The 18,077-nt window shown below is 39.7% G+C and overlaps 1 protein-coding gene across 5 annotated transcripts in view; it reads right to left on the bottom strand.

Annotated features, from left to right (window-relative positions):
- Positions 1-18,077, bottom strand: part of Itch (itchy, E3 ubiquitin protein ligase) — a 93,375-nt gene that overhangs the window by 62,453 nt on the left and 12,845 nt on the right. For 4 of the 5 annotated variants that reach the window (XR_003950826.1, XR_001781068.2, XR_001781069.2 and 1 more), the window contains exon 3: positions 920-1,010. Coding sequence is in view for 2 of the 5 variants with exons in the window: in NM_008395.3 (NP_032421.2) it covers positions 920-989 (70 nt within the window). In the remaining 3 variants the exon portion in view is untranslated. Of the gene's footprint in view, positions 1-919; positions 1,011-6,427; positions 6,630-18,077 lie in introns of all 5 variants that reach the window. The other variant, NM_001243712.1, reaches the window with a different exon arrangement.

Raw genomic sequence — 18,077 nt, 5'->3', positions numbered from 1 at the left:
GAGAACTCTCATAAGACCCACTCCTAGAGAAGAAGCATAAGCAATTAATGGCTATCAAGAGAGGGAGAATCAGGATCAAGCCCCCTGATTGGTCAGCCCTACACACACACACACACACACACACACACACACACACACACACACACCACATAAAAATCCCACTAAATGGATTCAGTAGCATGTAGGGGGTGTTTGTGTGTAACAATAATGACTAAAGAAAAGGTCATATATTTGAGGAGTAAGGAGGAACACAGGACTTAGGGGTGGAGGGATGTAAATGCTATAAATGCTATATTTACATATAAAATTCTCAAAATTAAAAATTTTTAAAGGTAAATAAATAGTAACATTGGTTGTAGTGATAATAGTTTAATTCTGCTTATAATGTAATAATTGTCAAATTATAATTTAGTATACTAATATATTAATATAGAAAATATAATAAATCAATAAAATTATCAATATTAATAATCAAGCTATTACCTAGACACCAGTTTAATGGAGAATGAATCTATAGAACATCTTAAAATAAAAATGACTTTTCTATACCTTACCATTCCGTTCAGATACTCATTCATCAAATACTGACTTGATGCCTAAAATGTAAGAGCCCACTAAAGATTTTGTTCTTGTAATATTTTACAAAGGGAAGTTTTTTATTTCTTTTTATTCAGATGTATGTATGCATGTGAGTGAATGCCACACGAGTGCAGGCATCCTCAGAGACCAGAAGAGGTTACAGATCCTCTGGAGTTGGAGTTGTGAGCCCCTGTGTATGATATAGGTATTGGAAACTAAACCAGGGACTACTAGAACTGCAGCAAGTTCTCTTAACCTGTGAACCATCTCTCCAATTACCATGATTATGTTAATATAGGAGGCAGAGATATAAGATACTGTACCTTTTTAAAAGACTTACCAGTGATCTGAAGTTGAGATTTCATGGTCAGACTACCCATGGAATCAAGCTGTGGTCCACTGTCAGACATACCATCAATAAGACAGCAAACCTGAAAACAAGATAATGAGATATTATTAGCATCTCTGGCCTTTCCTAGAGGCTCCATAATAATCAATAGCCTTCACGCTGCTCAACACAATTTTCGATTCTAGCATTTATTCTATTATCGGCAAAATTGAAACTTCCTCCTATAGTCCACACAATGTTCTTCCCTTGAGATCCCAAGACACAATTTCTAGGTTTATGGTGTTCTGATTATTCTTAGTTTCTTAAAAAATTCCTTTTCTAGGGGCTGAAGAGATGGTTCTGTGCTTAAGAACAAAACTTGGTGCTCTTACCGAGGACCCCAGTTCAGTTCCCAGCACCCACAGGAGGGGTCAGAACAACCTGTATTTTCAGTTCCAGGAGATCGAATACCCTCTTCTGACCTCTTTAGGCACAAGTACACACGTGGTACACAGACATACAGACATGCAGGTGAAACATTCATATACATAAAACAAAATAATTTTTTAATGTCCTTTTTCTCTGTGTCCCTAATGCTAGCTTATACTGGCTCAATTACTGTTCTCTCTATATTCATCTGCTGAGGACACTATCAGGTCTTAGAGCTTTAAACTGTATCTACATAACAACATGACCCCAGAAAACTAAAGCTCTGGCCTAGACCTTACTCCTAAAACCTAAAAAATTTCACTTGGTTATCTACAAAACACCCCATACTGAAGATACCCCAAACTTAACATCCTAATAAAATACACCCCATAAGTTATCAGTAGTCACCTCAGACACAAGAGAATGAGATGTGATTTAAGAGCTCCAACTCTGGAGGGTAAGATGTTACTATCTGATTCACAAAAAAATTCAGACACTGTCATTCTGTTTACCACATATTCCTCAACACCTAAAGCATATTTGACACAAACCTATGGGAAAAAAATCAAGAAATACATAAGCAATCAAGAAGCAAAATTCCTTGAGATCTTAGAATAAGACAGATGGGAATAGGAAGAAAATCTTGCAACTAAAATTTTATTTATTCCTTTTATTCTCATTACTGCTTCCTTCATGTGACTCTTCTTAAACTACTATAATAGCTCAACATTCCACATGAAAAAAGAAAAAGCCAACCGAACAGAAGAAAGAACTGAGGCCTAAGGGTGTAGATCAGTTGGCAGAGTCCATGGACAACATATATGATGCCCTCGGTTTACTCCCCTCCCTGGCACTGTATAAACCCTGGGCATGGTGATGCACGGCTGTAACCCTAGGACTCCAGAAGGCAAAAGAATCAGAATTTCAAAGTCACCCTTGACTGCGAAGCCTGTTGGAAGTTATTCTAACGCTACATGAAACTCTAGTCTCAAAAAGAAAAAAAAAATGACAATAAAGATCAATAAAGGACCAAGAACATTCATGGGCTGGACCTAGGCCTCTCTGCACATATATTGCAGATATGCAGCTTGGTCTTCATGTGGGTCCTGAACAACTGGAATGGGGGCTATCCCAAAAGCTATTGTCTGTATGTGGGATATATTCTTTTAGCTGGGCTGCCTTGTCTGGCCTCAGTGGGAGAGGAAGTGCCTAGCCTCACAGAGACTTGAAATGCCAGGGTGAGGAGTTAACTAGGGAGACCCCACTCATCAGAGGAGAAGGGGTGGATGGGGGAAGGATTGTGGGAGGAGTGACTGGGAGGAGGCAGTGAGCAGGATGTAAAATGAATAAGTAAATAAAGTAGAATAAAAGATCAATGGAGGAGCTTGGAGAGATGGCTTAGAGCCAAGAGTTCCTGTTGTTCTGACAGATCAGAGTTCAATTGCTAGCCTCTATGTAAGATGGTTCAAACTACCTATAACTGACATCCTTTCAGGCCTCTAAGGGCATCCATATGCACACACACACACACACACACACACAAACTAAATCCTTTAAAAAAACAAAATGAAAAAAAAATAAACCAACAACAAACAGCAGGCAAGATGGCTCAGCAGGTTAAGGTACTTGCTACCAAGCCTGACAACTTAAATTTGATCTTGGCTCCTGCATGGTGGAAGGAGAGAACAGACTCCCACATGTTGCCTTCTGACTTCTTCATACCCACAGTGGAACATGGGTGCCCACACACAATCCATCAATCAATCAATCAATCAATCAATGTAATAAAAGTCAATGGAACAAATGAACTCTTGTTCTATCATTAGTACTAAAATTACAAAGTATGAAACAAACAGTATCAGTATCTTCCTACAAAACTAAGAAACTCTACAAAGCTAAATATAACTTAGCATAATACACAGATACAGACAAATAATTAAATAGAATCAAATTAAGAATAGTTTTTAGAAAGTAAAAAATTAAAACCAACTGTTGTTGAATAAGTACTGAAACTTGTCAACACAAAATACATTCATGGGCTGAGAAGAAAGAAATATTTGGTACCCTTGGAATTTAGGCACAATTAAGGCAGAAAGAAAATATAGAAAGATCTGGACTTGTTAGAAGTTTAGGTGCTGTGGTAGATAACCTCCAAGATGAGCCCCAGTAAGCCTTGTCAAGTGTTTCTATCATTCCTCTCCCACAGTGCAATGCTTGCCTCTGTGACCAGCAGAATAGAGTGGAAATAAAGGTAAAGTTGTTCCCAAAGCTACATCATAAGACAGGACAGCTCTGCCTCGCTTTCCAGAACTGACTGCTCTGGGAGGAGCCAGCACCATACCATGAAGAACTCGGGCAGTCCTAAGGAAAACAGAACTAAAGCTTCCACTAAGAGGCAGCACCAACTTACCACACACAGTAAGACAACATACAAGCAACCTCCAGGCCCTGTCAAGAGCAAAGCTCAACAGAGACTTCCAAGCCGAGAAGCCCTGAGGCACAGCAGTTAGTCAAGCTGCTCCTATTTTCTCATACACCAAGTTTTTGAAAAAAATAACAGATGATTGTTATTTAAGAAATTAAGTTTTGTGGTAAGTTATATTGTATAGCTATGGAAAGCTAGCATTCTTAACAAAAACTGTTTAACCTGAATCCAATAATAAAGAAATGATTATACCCAAAATGTAAAACACTCTACAGATCAAGTGGCAGAACTGTCTTCAAAATGTGAGCATCATGAGGTGAGCGGCGTCTACAAAGTAAAAGCCTTAAGAGACAACCCACTAATTCTGGAGACAAAAATCACAAAAGGGTTTTACAGACAACTAGGGATTTCCATAAGTTTGACACCAGCCTAATAATCTCCATAGTGAGTTCCAGATGAGCCAGTGCTACATAGTGAGATTCTGTCTCAAAAAAAAAAATACATAAAATTTAACAAAACATGATAATACTATTATACTATTAATAAATTACTAGTCTGTAGCAATTTCTTCCAAAATAAAACATTCCATCTTAGAGGGAAAATTCAAGAAGTTCCTGAAGCTGGTCATTCACTAGGCCTCTCCCTCCTGAAAAACAGGTGAAAACCACTGGAAAGCCAGCAAAGCTGCCTGGGAAGCTCCCATCAACCTGCCAGCTGTGTGCCAGCTGTGCGGTGAGCTCCAGGTTCCCAGCTTCTATGCTCTGTTGTCTCCCATGCTGGAATGGGCTTCTGGCTGATGTGGCTATCTTTGGGACATTTCTGCTCCTGTGAGTAACCCTCATCCACATTCCTATAAATAACCCCAATAAAACTCACTGGACACTAAGTGGACTTCCGTGGTGTCTGTACTTTCATCTATGGTTGGCTCCTTATGTGGGGTGAGTAGACGATTCTTTACATCTTCCCAAAATAGTGTCACATGACAATTACATGGGAAAGTACTTTTTTTTTCTTTCCAGAAGTAATACAATAATGTGTTTAGGGTAAAATGATAACTATAAGCTTAGTTTATTTTTTTTAAAAAATGCTTGTCTAATTTTGTGTATGTATGTTTGGTGTATACACGTATGCAGTTGTATGTTTGTATGGAGGTCAGAGGGGGAAATAATGTGCCCTCCTCTATCATTCTTTGCCTTATTCCTTTGAGACAGGGTCTCTCCCTGAATCTGAAGCTTGTAGGGTTTTGGTTTTTCAGCTAGGCTGGCAGCCTGCAAGTCCCATGATCTAGCTAGCTCTAGCTCCCCACAGTGCTGGAGTCACAGGTGCATGTATAATGATACACAGCTTGTTACACACATGCTGGGATACAAACTTGGGCCTCAAAATTGTGCAACAGCACTCGGAAGTACCAAACCATCTCTCGACCCTATTTTCTGGTTTGCTTGTTTGCCTGTTTGTTTTGAGACAGGGTCTCACTCTGCAGTTCAGACTGTTCTAGAACTCACTATGTAATCCAAGATGACCCTGAAATCCCAACAATCCTCCTGCCTAAGCCTCCCAAATACTGGGAGTGCAGGCATGAGCAGTACATAGCACAGCAGCAGAAAGGAAAAAAAAAAAAAAAAAAAAAAAGAGCTTCTTCTCCCTCAACAAGGTGGAAACATGAGAAATGACTCCCCAAAATTATCCTACCCTCTACCTGTACCACCCTCTGACCCCTTTCTCCCCTCCTCTCTCTCCCTCTCTCTCTCTCCCTCCCTCCCTCCCTCCCCCCCCCTCTCATACACACACACACACAAATATAAGCATGTGCACACATACAAAATAAATTTTTAAAAAAATTTTTAGGTTACTCTGAATCTGGAGGTATAACTCAAAGGTAGAACACTTGATTAAGCACCAGTACCACAAAAAATGTTGAAAAACTTTAAAAATTAAATAAAAACCATCACCTACTGGAGAGCTGGCTCAGTTGACATGCTTACAAGCACAGGAGACCTAAGATCAACTTCCAGTATCCTCATAAAAATAGGGGCAGTAGCATGGGCAGAGACAGGAGGATCCCTTTGCGTCTGCACACCAGCTCATGTAGCCAACTGATGAGCTCCATGTTCAAAAAGAGATCATGTCTCAAAATTAAGTGGAGATGGGGGAGGGGGGGAACTACCTGACTTTAACTTCTGATCTCACATGCATATGTACATGTTTACATACTTACACTGGTGGTAAAACAACTGCCTAGCATGCATAAAGCCTTAGGTTTAAACCCCAGCAAAATGCTCAAGTTGCTAGAGTGAAGCCACAGCATTGTGTGCGTGTATATATGTATGTATCCAACACTGGAAAGAGTGGGTTGAACAGTGCACCTTCCCAAGGCTTCTATCCACTCAAAACCTTAAATTATAACTGTCTGTTCTCGTAAGGTCTTTGTAGACACAATCCAAGACAGTTACACTTGGATATAGGGACACGCACAGAGTGCAGATGATGTGATGACACAAGAATGGCATGCAGAAACAGAGACACAGATGAGAAAGAATCATACACAGGCCAAGAAACACCAAAGATTGTAGGCAAACAGCAAAACCTAGGGAAAGGCATAGAATGGGATTCCCCCTCCCCCTCCAGAGTGGTTAAGATACTGTCTTAGACTTCTGGACTCTTACCTGAACTGCAAAACATTACGTTTCCATCCCCACAACTTTAGGGTAATTTCGGAGGGAATGTTTGTTCCTGGCTTTACAAGATAAAGTCTCACTCTATAGTCCAGGCTGGCCTCAAGTTTGCAGCAGTCTTCCTTCCTCAGCCTCCAAAGTCTGGCACTGCAGGAATGAACCACCATGCCCAGCTTGTACTGTTACAGCAGACCTAGGAAACCAACATACCCATATCCTATGCTTCTGTTTACACAACATATCTTTTTTTTTTCTTTTGGCAGATTGTTAACACTTGTAGTTTAAGCTGGCCCCAAAGTGCTAGGATGATAAACACAACGTAGCTTCATATAATAATCTTTTAAAAAATTATTTTAGATTATAATTACATCATTTTCCAAACCTCTCTTTTTCCTCCCTCCAAGCCTTCCTACATGTAACCTCCTCCTTTACTCTCAAATTTATGGCCTCTTTAATTATTGGTGTGTGTGTGTGTGTGTGTGTGTGTGTGTGTGTGTGTGTGTGTGTGTGTGTGTGTGTGTATGTATGTTCGTTCCTACATAAAAAAAAAACTATATATATATAAATAAAACACTCTTAAAGGATCGAAATTGCTAGGGAAGAAGAATACAAGTGTTTTTTTTAGGAAATAAAAGTGAGAAGACAGAAATAACTACAAAAGAATTGAAAGTAAAGCCCTTCTTACATGTGTTTGTCAAAATTTCAAGAGCTATGTACTGAAAAAAATGAACAGTATAATCTTAATAAGTCTGATTCCAAAGAAGCAAAACTATACTCCAAATTTGTTGTGCAAAAACATGCTGTTGCCAAGCATGGTGGCAAACAACTTTAATATCAGCACTTGTAAGAGAGAGGCCCGTGGATCTCTCTTATTTCCACACAGAGAATTCCAGGCCAACCAGGGATACAAAGTGAGACACTGCCTAAAACAAACAAAAAGTTGATAATCTTTTTTCTATTTATTAAAAGAAAAAGAGCAAAATTGAGCTGGAGAGATGGTTCTATGGTTCAGACCACTTGCTACTCTTGTAAAGGGTCCAGATTCTCTCCCCAGTACTGCATGGCAGTTTGTGTCTGTAACTCTAGTTCCAAGAGATCTGATTTCCTCTCCTGGCCTCCATGGGCTCTGTACATACACACACACACACACACACACACACACACACACACACACACACACACACACACACACACACACACACACAAACATATACAAGAACGCAAGAGGTATACTTGTATACATAGGCAAAACATTCCTATGCATATAATAAAAATAAAGAAATCTTGTTGGAGTTGGCCTGCTGCTGCTGTGTATTGTCTATTGGCAAACTCTGCCCTAAGATCTGGTTGCCCCAAGACGAGTGAATTCCCAAGCACAAAGCTTGTGTTGTGCAAACCTTGCTTCCCAAGTTAACTGTCAATATGGAAGAGTAAAGGAAGGCGGGACATGAGGGTCAAGTGAGGGGTCACAGGAAATACCAGAGAAGAAGGGAAGAAAGAAGAGAGGAAAAGAGAGGAACAAAGAAAGGCGGCTCCATGAAAGGAGATGGACCATGAGCACATGGCCATGAGAAACAGCAAGTAGCAAAGGACACATGGGGCTGGGATGTAAATTAGCATAGCTCAAAGCCTGCCCAATCTAGGCTTACAGCTTGTAGATAAAATACCAGGATTGTGTGTCTTTTATATAGACTTGATAAGATATAAAAATATCATTTACAAAAACTTTTTTAAAAAAGTAAAATTACGCCAGGTGGTGGTGGCACACACCCTTAATCCCAGCACTTAGGGGGCTAGACAGAGAAACCCTGTCTCAAAAAATAAAAACAAAAAACAAACAACAAACAAACAAACAAAGGTAAAATTACCCTCAACTTCTTGGGAAGATTTCTCAAAGACTCGCTGTTTTTCCCTAGAGCCTCCTTTCCACCCACATCTCGATGCCAGAGTAACTTATGTCTTCCAATGTCCTTTTCATTTTACAATCTAGCTTTTTATCTCTTCTACCTACTCCTTTTTGATACTGAATTGTTTTTGAAAGTTTACTTTTATTTCCCTTCATGTGTATGTATACCTGTATGAATATATGCCAGGTATGTGGGGATACTAATGGAAACCCAAAGAGGGTGTAGGATCCCCAGGAGCTGAGTTATAGTGGTTGTGAACTGCCAGTCATGAGTGCTGGAAACTGAACTAGAGAAGCACTCTGAACTAAGAGTCACTGCTCCATTCCTAACACTGATTCTGTTTTGAAATAAGGTATTTATTTTGAGCATTTTACCTGCATGCATGTATATACATTTCATGCACGCCTGGTGTCCACAAAAGTCATAAAAGGGTACCAGATCCCCTGGAACTGGAGCTATGGAAGGTTATATGTTATGTGAGTGCTGGGAACTGAACCTGGATTCTCTGCAAGAACTCTTGACCACTGAGCCACTTTTCCAAACCCCTACATTATTGAATTTTTAAGCCAAATTTCAGCTATGCTTTCATCTTGTAGGTCTAAAATTTGTGAGATACACAGATGGATGCCTCTGCCTAACTTTCCTATGGGTGGAGAATGACTTTTTACATATACATATATATATATATATATATATATATATATATATATATATATTTTAAAGACAGGGTCTCAGGTAGTCTTAACTGATCTCAAATTTAAAAACCTCCTCAATGCAGAGTGGCATGTATGATTTTTTTAAGCCTTCACAATCAACTATAATCTACCCTATTACCTATGAGTTTGATTAAAATCTTTTTTTTTTTTTTTTTTTTTTTTTTGGTTTTTCGACACAGGGTTTCTCTGTGTAACCCTGGCTGTCCTCGAACTCAGAAATCCACCTGCCTCTGCCTCCCAAGTGCTGGGATTAAAGGCGTGCGCCACGACTGCCCAGCAATTATAATCTTAAAATAGGGTTAATTCTTAATACTGCCTATCATTTTAGAAACATCTATTATTTAATACTTCCTATCATTTTGTCCTGCATACAAGATGTGCAGGGATAAGGACGGAGCAGAGACTGAGGGAATGACCAACAAATGACTGGCCCAACCTCAGATCCATCCCATGGGCAACCCCTGACACTATTAATGATGCTCTGCTTGCAGACAGGAACCTAACATAACTGTCTCCTGAGAGGCTTCATCCAGCAGTGGATCGGAATAGATGCAGAGGCCCACAACCAAACATCAGTCAGAGCTCAGGGAGTCTTGTGGAAGAGTTGGGGATAAAACTGAGAGAGCTAAAGGGGTCAAGGACACAAGAAGACCTACAGAGTCAACTAACCTGGGCTCATGGGGGCTCACAGAGACTGAACCACCAACCAAAGAGCATGCAGGGGCTGGACCTAGCGCCCCCCCCCCATTTGTAGCTGACATGCCGTTTGGTCTTCATGTGGATCCCCTAACAAATGGGGGGTGGGAGCTATCTCGGACTCTGTAGCCTGCCACTGAATACCTTCCCTTACCGGAACTGCCTTGTTGAGCCTCAGTGAGAGAGGAGGTGCTTAATCTTGCTGGTACTAGATATCCCAGGTTGGGGTAGTACCAAGGGGGGGCTTCCCCTTCTCTGAGAAGAAGGGGAGTTGGTAATAGAGGAGGGATTTATAAGGGCAGGACTGAGAGAAGAGGATTAAGGTCTGTGAGTGGGAGGTAATATAAATAAAAAAATAAATTATGGAAAGAAAAAAAACTTCCTATCATTTGAGAAAAACATTTATTATTTGTGATACACAGAATACCGATTGTAAAAGGAAGGGCTACAATAATGCCAAAGGAAAAACTAATTTAATATCTTCCTGAAAGGCAAAGAAAAGAAAAATGCAGAAAATATCTTGTCATATAAGCATAGTTATAACCTTATTTTAAAGTATGCCTTCTATTTCTAGACAATTAAGATACTTGGTTTATTTTCAAAAATAAACATTCAACATAATTTTATATACTTCAATCTACTTTAAGTTTTAAATAAATAGAAGCTTATATCTTCTTAATCGAAGGCACCAAAAAGACATATCCGTTTGCATCTTTTTCCCAGAAAAGGAAGGGAGTAAACTCAAACCCGCTCAACTAAGGAGGTAAAATGTAGACCACTTTCTTTCCCCACAATAGTGCAACCTTGGCTCTGAACTCCACAATCTCAGATCACTGGAATCGCTTTTGCCATTTCTAATGAAATATCAGCATAGTTTCTAAAGCATATACTACAAGACAGAAACAGGTAGCTGCAACTTTTAAGGTTCAATAACAGAGAAAGGAGCTTATAGTAACAGTAGTGTCTAACACTTAACATTTGTCACAGAATTTGATGACTCAAACTCTGTGACAGTTTGAAAGTAAAATGCCCCACAGACTGTGTGTTTAAACGCTTGGTCCCCAGCTCATGGCATTGTTTGGGAAGGTCATGGGGCATCTGGAGTCAAGACCTTGCTGGAAGAAGCGCTCACGCAGGGGAGCAACCTGGACTGTAATAGCTCACCATCCTTTCGGCTTCCTTTCTACTTCCTAACTGGCAAGGTCCCTCAAACTTCTCCCAAGCCTTTGTGACTTCAATGGATTGCATTCCTTTAAACAGTGAGCCAAAATAAAACTTTGCTCTCCTAAGTTGTTCTGTAGGTATTTGTTACAGCAGATAAGAATATAGCTAAAACAAACTTTCACTTAGTATTCCAGAAGACACATTCTCCCCAATACCCCAAACAGCTTCCTAGAAAACAGTAGTATTAATACTACAGAAATCAAATACTAAGAAAAGTAGTATTAGCAGTTACCAGTTGTTTCTGGCTCTGACTCATTTACTACTGGGCTTTAAAGTATGTTTCAGAGACAGATAACTAATGCAACAACATTACAGACACTGTTCTTTTCAAACAGCTGTATAAGATTATACAACTAAGAAATACAGCAAGTTCAGTTTCTGGCTCTCAAGAAGTACTTGTTGATGATCATCTCTTCATATTTCTTTCTTTTTTCTTTTTTAATATTTTTTATTAGGTTTTTTTTCCTCATTTACACTTGCAATGCTATCCCAAAAGTCCCCCATACACTCTCCCCCACTCCCCTACCCACCCATTCCCACTTTTTGGCATATAAAGTTTGCATGACCAATGGGCCTCTCTCTCCAGTGATGGCCGACTAGGCCATCTTTTGATACATATGCAGCTAGAGACAAGAGCTCCGGGGTACTGGTTAGTTCATATTGTTGTTCCACCTATAGGGTTGCAGATCCCTTTAGCTCCTTGGGTACTTTCTCTAGCTCCTCCATTGGGGGCCCTGTGATCCATCCAATAGCTGACCATGAGTTTCCACTTCTGTGTTTGCTAGGCCCCGGCATAGTCTCACAAGAGACAGCTATATAAGGGTCCTTTCAGCAAAATCTTGCTAGTGTATGCAATGGATTGGAGGCTGATTATGGGATGGGTCCCTGGATATGGCAGTCTCTAGATGGTCCATCCTTTTGTCTCAGCTCCAAACTTTGTCTCTGTAACTCCTTCCATGGGTGTTTTGTTCCCAGTTCTAAGAAGGAGCAAAGTGTCCACACTTTGGTCTTCTTTCTTCTTGAGTTTCATGTGTTTCGCAAATTGTATCTTATATCTTGGGTATTCTACGTTTCTGGGCTAATATCTACTTATCAGTGAGTACATATCATTTGAGTTCTTTTGTGATTGTATTCTATGTTTCTGGGCTAATATCCACTTATCAGTGAGTACATATCATTTGAGTTCTTTTGTGATTGTGTTACCTCACTCAGGATGATGCCCTCCAGGTCCAACCATTTGCCTAGGAATTTCATAAATTCATTCTTTTTAATAACTGAGTAGTACTCCTTTGTGTAAATGTACCACATTTTTTGTATCCATTCCTCTGTTACAGTTTCTGGCTATTATAAATAAGGCTACTATGAACATAGTGGAGCATGTGTCTTTCTTACCAGTTGGAACATCTGGATATATGCCCAGGAGAGGTATTGCAGGATCCTCCGGTAGTACTATGTCCAATTTTCTGAGGAACCACCAGACTGATTTCCAGAGTGGTTGTACAAGCTTGCAATCCCACCAGCAATGGAGGAGTGTTCCTCTTTCTCCACATCCTTGCCAGCATCTGCTGTCACCTGAATTTTTGAACTTAGCCATTCTGACGGGTGTGAGATGGAATCTCAGGGTTGTTTTGATTTGCATTTCCCTGATGATTAAGGATGCTGAACATTTTTTCAGGTGCTTCTCAGCCATTTGGTATTTCTAAGGTGAGAATTCTTTGTTTAGCTCTGAGCCCCATTTTTTAATGGGGTTATTTGATTTTCTGGAGTCCACCTTCTTGAGTTCTTTATATATATTGGATATTAGTCCCCTATCTGATTTAGGATAGGTACAGATCCTTTCCCAATCTGTTGGTGGCCTTTTTGTCTTATTGACGGTGTCTTTTGCCTTACAGAATCTTTGCAGTTTTATGAGGTCCCATTTGACAATTCTCGATCTTACAGCACAGGCCACTGCTGTTCAATTCATGAATTTTTCCCCTGTGCCAATATCTTTGAGGCTTTTCCCCACTTTCTCCTCTATAAGTTTCAGTGTCTCTAGTTTTATGTGGAGTTCCTTGATCCACTTAGATTTGACCTTATTACAAGCAGATAGGAATGGATCAATTCGCATTCTTCTACATCTTAACCACCAGTTGTGCCAGCACCATTTGTTGAAAATGCTGTCTTTTTTCCACTGGATGGTTTTAGCTCCCTTGTCAAAGATCAAGGGACCATAGGTGTGTGGGTTCATCTCTGGGTCTTCAATTCTATTCCATTGGTCTACTTGTCTGTTGCTATACCAGTACAATGCAGTTTTTATCAGAATTGCTCTATAGTATAGCTTTAGGTCAGGCATGGTGATTCCACCAGAGTTTCTTTTATCCTTGAGAAGAGTTTTTGCTATCCTAGGTTTTTTGTTATTCCAGATGAATTTGCAGATTGCTCTTTCTAATTTGTTGAAGAATTGAGTTGGAATTTTGATGGGGATTGCATTGAATCTGTAGACTGCTTTTGTCAAGATAGCCATTTTTACAATGTTAATCCTGCCAATCCATGAGCATGGGAGATCTTTCCATCTTTTGAGATCTTCTTTAATTTCTTTCTTCAGAGACTTGAAGTTCTTATCATACAGATCTTTCACTTCCTTAGTTAGAGTCACGCCAAGATATTTTATATTCTTTGTGACTATTGAGAAGGGTGTTATTTCCCTAATTTCTTTTCAGCCAGTTTATCCTTTGTGTAGAGAAAGGCCTTGACTTGTTTGAGTTAATTTTATATCCAGCTACTTCACCGAAGCTGTTTATCAGGTTTAGGAGTTCTCTGGTGGAATTTTTAGGGTCACATATATATATATATATTCTCATATCATCTGCAAAAAGTGATATTTTGACTTCTTTCTTTCCAATAATGTATCCCCTGGATCTCCTTTTGTTGTTGAATTGTTCTGGCTAGGACTTCAAGTACAATGTTGAATAGGTAAGGAGAAAGTGGGCAGCCTTATCTAGTCCCTGATTTTAGTGGGATTGCTTCTAGCTTCTCACCATTTACTTTGATGTTGGCTACTGGTTTGCTGTAGATTGCTTTTTATCATGTTTAGGTATGGGCCTTGAATTCCTGATCTTTCCAAGACTTTTATCATGAATGGGTGTTGGATTTTGTCAAATGCTTTCTCAGCGTCTAAGGAGATGATCATGTGGTTTTTGTCTTTGAGTTTGTTTATATAATGGATTACGTTGATGGATTTTCGCATATTAAACCATCCGTGCATCCCTGGAATAAAACCTACTTGGTCAGGATGGATGATTGTTTTAATGTGTTCTTGGATTCGCTTTTTGAGGATTTTATTGAGTATTTTTGCATCGATATTCATAAGGGAAATTGGTCTGAAGTTCTCTTTCTTGGATCTTTCTGTGGTTTAGGTATCAGAGTAATTGTGGCTTCATAGAATGAGTTGGGTAGAGTACCTTCTACTTCTATTTTGTGGAATAGTTTGTGCAGAACTGGAATTAGTTCTTCTTTGAAGGTCTGATAAAACTCTCCACTAAATCCATCTGGTCCTGGGCTTTTTTTTGGTTGGGAGACTATTAATGACTGCTTCTATTTCTTTAGGGGATATGGGACTGTTTAGATCGTTAACTTGATCCTGATTTAACTTTGGTACCTGGTATCTGTCTAGGAATTTGTCCATTTCGTCCAAGTTGTCCAGTTTTGTTCAGTATAGCCTTCTGTAGAAGGATCTGGTGGATTTCTTCAGGATCTGTTGTTATGTCTCCCTTTTCATTTCTGATTTTGTTAATTAGGATTTTGTCCCTGTGCCCTCTAGTGAGTCTGGCTAAGGTTTTATCTCTCTTGTTGATTTGCTCAAAGAACCAGTTCCTTGTTTGGTTGATTCTTTGAATAGTTCTTGTTTCCACTTGGTTGATTTCACCCCTGAGTTTGATTATTTCCTGCCAACTACTGTTCTTGGGTGAATTTGCTTCCTTTTTTTCTAGAGCTTTTAGGTGTGTTGTCAAGCTGCTAGTGTGTGCTCTCTCTAGTTTATTTTTTGAGGCACTCAGAGTTGTGAGTTTCCCTCTTAGAAATGTTTTCAATGTGTCCCATAAGTTTGGGTATGTTGTGGATTCATTTTCATTAAACTCTAGAAAGTCTTTAATTTCTTTCTTGATTCCTTCCTTGACCAAGGTATCATTGAGAAGAGTGTTGTTCAGTTTCCACGTGAATATTGGCTTTCCATTATTTATGTTGTTATTGAAGACCAGCCTTAGTCCATGGTGGTCTGATAGGATGCGTGGGACAATTTCAATATTTTTGTATCTGTTGAGGCCTGTTTTGTAACAAATTATATGGTCAATTTTGGAGAAGGTACCATGAGGTGCTGAGAAGGTATATCCTTTTGTTTTAGGATAAAATGTTCTGTAGATATCTGTTAAGTCCATTTGTTTCATAACTTCTGTTAGTTTCACTGTGTCCTTGTTTAGTTTCTGTTTCCATGATCTGTCCATTGATGAAAGTGGTGTGTTGAAGTCTCCCACTATTATTGTGTGAGGTGCAGTATGTGCTTTGAGCTTTACTGAAGTTTCTTTAATGAATGTGGCTGCCCTTGCATTTGGAGCATAGATATTCAGAATTGAGAGTTCCTCTTGGAGGATTTTACCTTTGATGAGTATGAAGTGTCCCTCCTTGTCTTTTTTGATAACTTTGGGTTGGAAGTTGATTTTATTCGATATTACAATGGCTACTCCAGCTTGTTTCTTCAGACCATTTGCTTGAAAAATTGTTTTCCAGCCTTTCACTCTGAGGTAGTGTATGTCTTTTTCCCTGAGATGGGTTTCCTGTAATTGGCAAAATGTTGGGTCCTGTTTGTGTAGCCAGTCTGTTAGTCTATGTCTTTTTATTGGGGAATTGAGTCCATTGATATTAAGAGATATTAAGGAAAAGTAATTGTTGCTTCCTATTATTTTTGTTGTTAGAGTTGGCATTCTATTCTTGTGGCTGTCTTCTTTTTGGTTTGTTGAAGGATTACTTTCTTGCTTTTCCTAGGGCGTGGTTTCTGTCCTTGTATTGGTTTTTTTTTTTTTTTTTCTGTTACTATCCTTTGAAAGGCTGGATTCTCTCTTCTATCTCTTGTATTCTGTTGCTGATGCTCGCATCTATGGTTCCAGATTTCTTTCCTAGGGTTTCTATCTCCAGTGTTGCCTCACTTTGGGTTTTCTTTATTGTATCTACTTCCCTTTTTAGGTCTTGGATGGTTTTATTCAATTCCATCACCTGTTTGGTTGTGTTTTCCTGCAATTCTTTAAGGAATTTTTGTGCTTCTTCTTTAAGGTCTTCTACCTGTTTAGCAGTGTTCTCCTGTATTTCTTTAAGTGAGTTATTAAAGTCCTTCTTGATGTCCTCTACCATCATCATGAGATATGCTTTTAAATCCGGGTCTATCTTTTCGGGTATGTTGTGGTGCCCAGGACTGGGTGGGGTGGGAGTGCTGTGTTCTGATGATGGTGAGTGGTCTTAGTTTCTGTTAGTAAGATTCTTACGTTTGCCTTTCACCATCTGGTAATCTCTGGAGTTAGTTGTTATAGTTGTCTCTGGTTAGAGCTTGTTCCTCAGGTGATTCTGTTAGCCTCTATCAGCAGACCTGGGAGACTAGCTCTCTCCTCTGAGTTTCAGTGGTCAGAGTACTCTCTGCAGGCAAGCTCTCCTCTTGCAGGGAAGGTGCCCAGATATCTTGTGTTCAAACCTGCCTCCTGGCAGAAGTTGTGTTCCACTCACCAGAGGTCCTAAGATCCCGTGGAGAGTCCTGTGGGGACCTTGGGGGTGTCCGCAGACTCTGTGCCCAAGGTGGCCCGGTGCTGGTGCTGACTGGAAGGGCCCTGCCTCCACTTTTCAAATGGCTAACTGAAGTCCTGTTTAGCAAAGCTAGTCACCCTCTTCATATGTCATACCCACAAGTCTTTAAAAATAAAAGACCCTGCCAGTGAGGATGTAGCTCATCCTAGCAGAACAAGGTTTGAGTTCTAATGTCACATACACCAAATATGTAGCACTCACCTGTAATCAGCACTCACCTTGAACATTTTGCCAAAAGATATAAAATTAGCAAACATATGAGAAGATGCTTAGAAAAATACGACCAAAACCACAAGGTACCATTTTTTACCCATCAAGACAGCTATTATTTTTTTTCTTTTTTTTTTTTTTCCGAGACAGGGTTTCTCTGTATAGTCCTAGCTGTCCTGGAACTCACTCTGTAGACCAGGCTGGCCTGAAACTCAGAAATCGGCCTGCTTCTGCCTCCCAAGTGCTGAGATTAAAGGCGTGCGCCACCACTGCCCAGCTAAGACAGCTATTATTAAGAGAAGAAAAGAATAAAATGAACGTTGTCCTGACTGAAGGAAGAAAAACCCTAGTGTTCTGTTCCTGGGGGGTAGGGGGAGTACAGTACACTGTCCCTGTGAGGTTCTTTCTAACATTAAAAACTACCATATAAAGCAGTAGTTCCACTTCTCATGACATAGGTAAAGCTTGAGGAAGTACTGTTAAGCTTAATAAATCACTACCCTCCATCAACCCAAAAGTTAGGAATGCTGTAACACCCGATAGGCACAGTGGTGTATGTCTGGAATCCTAGCACTTGAGGGACAGATGGGAAAGAGTGAATTTGAGGCCAGCCCCACCTACAGGTCAACATAAACTACATATTGAGAACGTGTCTAAAAAAAATAAAAAATAAGACCAGGCATAGTGACCACGCCTTTAATCTCAGCTCTTGGGAGGCAGAGGCATTGGATCTTTGTGAGTTTGAGACCAGTTTGGTCTACAGAGCAAGTCAGAGCTGTTACACAGAGAAAGCCTGTCTCAAAAAAACTAAACCAACAAACAAACAAACAAGCCAGGCATGGTGGTACATGCCTTTAACCCCAGCACTCAGGAGGAAAAGCCAGTCAAATTTGTACTTGAACTCAAGGCCATCCTGGTCTACACAATGAATTCTGGGCCAGCCCTGTCTCATAAAAATAAATAAAATAAATAATAAAGACAAAAGAAAAATGTCAAATCTACGGCTTTTAGTAGCTCAGTTACCTCATACATGGCAATGTACTATTATATATGTTGATATGT

Source organism: Mus musculus, chromosome 2, assembly GCF_000001635.26.
Source record: "Mus musculus strain C57BL/6J chromosome 2, GRCm38.p6 C57BL/6J".
In the NCBI taxonomy this organism is placed as follows: Eukaryota; Metazoa; Chordata; class Mammalia; order Rodentia; family Muridae; genus Mus; species Mus musculus.
The sequence above is the reverse complement of the archived record's forward strand: the minus strand, read 5'-3'. Positions and strand labels throughout refer to the sequence as shown.